The sequence below is a fragment of the Palaemon carinicauda genome, chromosome 37 (genome assembly GCF_036898095.1).
Source record: "Palaemon carinicauda isolate YSFRI2023 chromosome 37, ASM3689809v2, whole genome shotgun sequence".
Taxonomy (NCBI): domain Eukaryota; kingdom Metazoa; phylum Arthropoda; class Malacostraca; order Decapoda; family Palaemonidae; genus Palaemon; species Palaemon carinicauda.
Window position 1 is genome coordinate 52,304,208 of NC_090761.1, and position 2,500 is coordinate 52,306,707.

General features: G+C 32.5%; 1 protein-coding gene across 3 annotated transcripts in view; it reads right to left on the reverse strand.

Moving 5' to 3' along the window:
- The window catches only part of IA-2 (tyrosine phosphatase IA-2), a 117,219-nt gene that overhangs the window by 26,386 nt on the left and 88,333 nt on the right, over positions 1–2,500 (reverse strand). For all 3 annotated transcript variants that reach the window (XM_068361221.1, XM_068361220.1, XM_068361219.1), the window contains exon 3: positions 1,228–1,382. In XM_068361221.1, the coding sequence (XP_068217322.1) occupies positions 1,228–1,382 (155 nt within the window). The remainder of the gene's footprint in view (positions 1–1,227; positions 1,383–2,500) is intronic.

Here is a 2,500-nt window from a genome sequence, read left to right on the forward strand (position 1 = left end):
AACAGACGAAAGTGGAAGGGCATGTCTGAGGCCTTTGTTCTTCAGTGGACTAAATACGGCTGAATGTGTATATGTGTGTGCGCACGCGTGTTTGTGTGTGTGTATATATATATATATGTATATATATATATATATATATATATATATATATGCATATATATACATACATACACACACACACACATATATATATATATATATATATATATATATATATATATATATATATAAATATTGTAAGTCAGAAGGGAAAAGGGCAGGAATAAATAAATTTCCGAAAACGTTAGACTTCGACCATGCCAAGGAACTTGATAATCCTACCACTTGAAAAGCATGGAATCAGGAAAAATAGTTATAAAGTAAAAACAGGATAATTCAATGCTTGACATACCCGAGGTAAAATTGGCGTTGATTCTATCAATCCAGGGATAGAATATTTCAATAAAGGTTTTGCTTGACACACGGGTGTTACATTACCAAACACTAGAGAAGAGATACGATTTCGCAATACGAGGATACTGGCACGAACAGTATTTATGATGTGTGAGAATGGGGTCAGCCAACTTGCAATAGAGAAAATCATTTAATACTATACATCGAACCATTATCATTAAAAAGTATATAATCAAAACCATTGAGTTAAAAGAGGTGATAAATTTAAGGATGGATGATTGTCCATACTTACATGTTTAAGCTTTGAAAAAAAAAAAAAAAAACAAGTTTTATTCGAAATACAACACTCAATTTTTCGGAAGTAAAATGGACAGGCATAAAAAAACGCAGTATAGCAATCGTAAACAAACACATAAATATTGAAATTTCATAAGAGCAAAGATTTTCTAGAGATTCATTTTCTTGGCGAGTGTTAGCAAGTGAAGGTGAGATGGAATCCAAACTCGCATTACTTTTCTAACTATGCTTCAAAATATATCCAAGAATACCCAAACATAATTTTAATTAAGACCATCTTTTCTTACAGCTTTAGTAAACAAGATTACTTTTAGATTCCTAAGCATAACCTTTCAACTGTTAGATCGGCGTCAATAACCTTAAAAGTCAGGATGCCAGATAACTCGTAATCAATCAATCCATCAACCAACTGTTAGATTTCCAAATGGCAGTATGGGAAAATGGTAACAAAATAAAATAGTTTTATCAAAATTATTACAATGTCAAGAGATCTCCCTGACGTATAATGATTTTTAACAAGGCTTCATAAAAACTGACCATGAGCTCGTAGATGACCTGGAAGAAGGAGAGTTATTTCCATTGTCCGAATCCTTGGAGAGACTGGCAATCCTCTGGGTTGGAACGTGCGTCGTAGGAGCTTCAACTTTGCCGCCTTCCCCTGCTTTTCCTGCCATTCGGGCTCGACACAAGTCCTGCAGATATAAGATTCTCTTACAGATTATTGAAGAATACAATATTGGGCTGTGTGTTTGTACTAGTGATCTTAAATTTATAGTAAAATGAGGGAAATTGGTAAACCAGTTAAGAAAAATATTTCAACTTCTATATAAATGAGAAAAATGTAGTTAGTCATTAATCTCTTATTAATAAAATATGAAATACCAATTGTCACAATATTCATAATAGAATGAAGGGCAAGTCCCTTATTTGGAACTAAAATAATTAGATAATAGAAATGGTGGGTCCATCATATAAGCACACCATTACATGGTTGAGTGAGATGTTGCTATAAAATTCTATTTCATTATGAAGTGCTCTGTTAAGAGTAAAATGACTTTATTGTACTAATGCCATTTAGTCCGATTATTGGGGTAAATAGTGATACAAAATAGTTTGAGTTAAAGTACAATTAAACCACAAAGAGCAACATAACACATCATATGAATTATCATGGAATGTAAGCTGATTAATTATCTTGTTGTTTCCATTAAGTACTACACATCGAAATGTAGTATATCAATCCGTTTATACCGCCAATAAATGAAACGCTCTATATGCATAAGGACACCACAAAATTGTAGAATATTGATTTGAAAAGAACTTATTTGGGAAGAACGGCGTCGAAATCTTAACTCACGTTGAGTCGATGTGTGCAAACACTTTATGTTCTTGACAAACACGCTAAATTTAAGTGTTTTCATTAAACCTGACCATTCAACCAAATGCTAATATTTCGACTACTTACTACCATCAGTACGAACGACAAAGAAATATTTCCTCTCTTTCATAATTTTATTTAGAAATATAAGAATTGATTCAAATCTGAGTATTTTTTTTCATTTATGTGTATCTAACCGAGGCCTTTTACTTCAATAGGCGTAGGAGGAGATGATGATGTGTATGGATTGTTTATAAATTATTACCAACTGCAATTGAACGATAAGGTTTATGGAAACGGCCAACGTGATGTATAAATAAGGATTACAGTATAAAGATTGCACAAAACTAGAAAAAAAATCCACGTGCTCAGATAAGAATTCAAAGTACGGACATCAAAACATTTATTTAACATTCGGTAGCGCTATGCTGG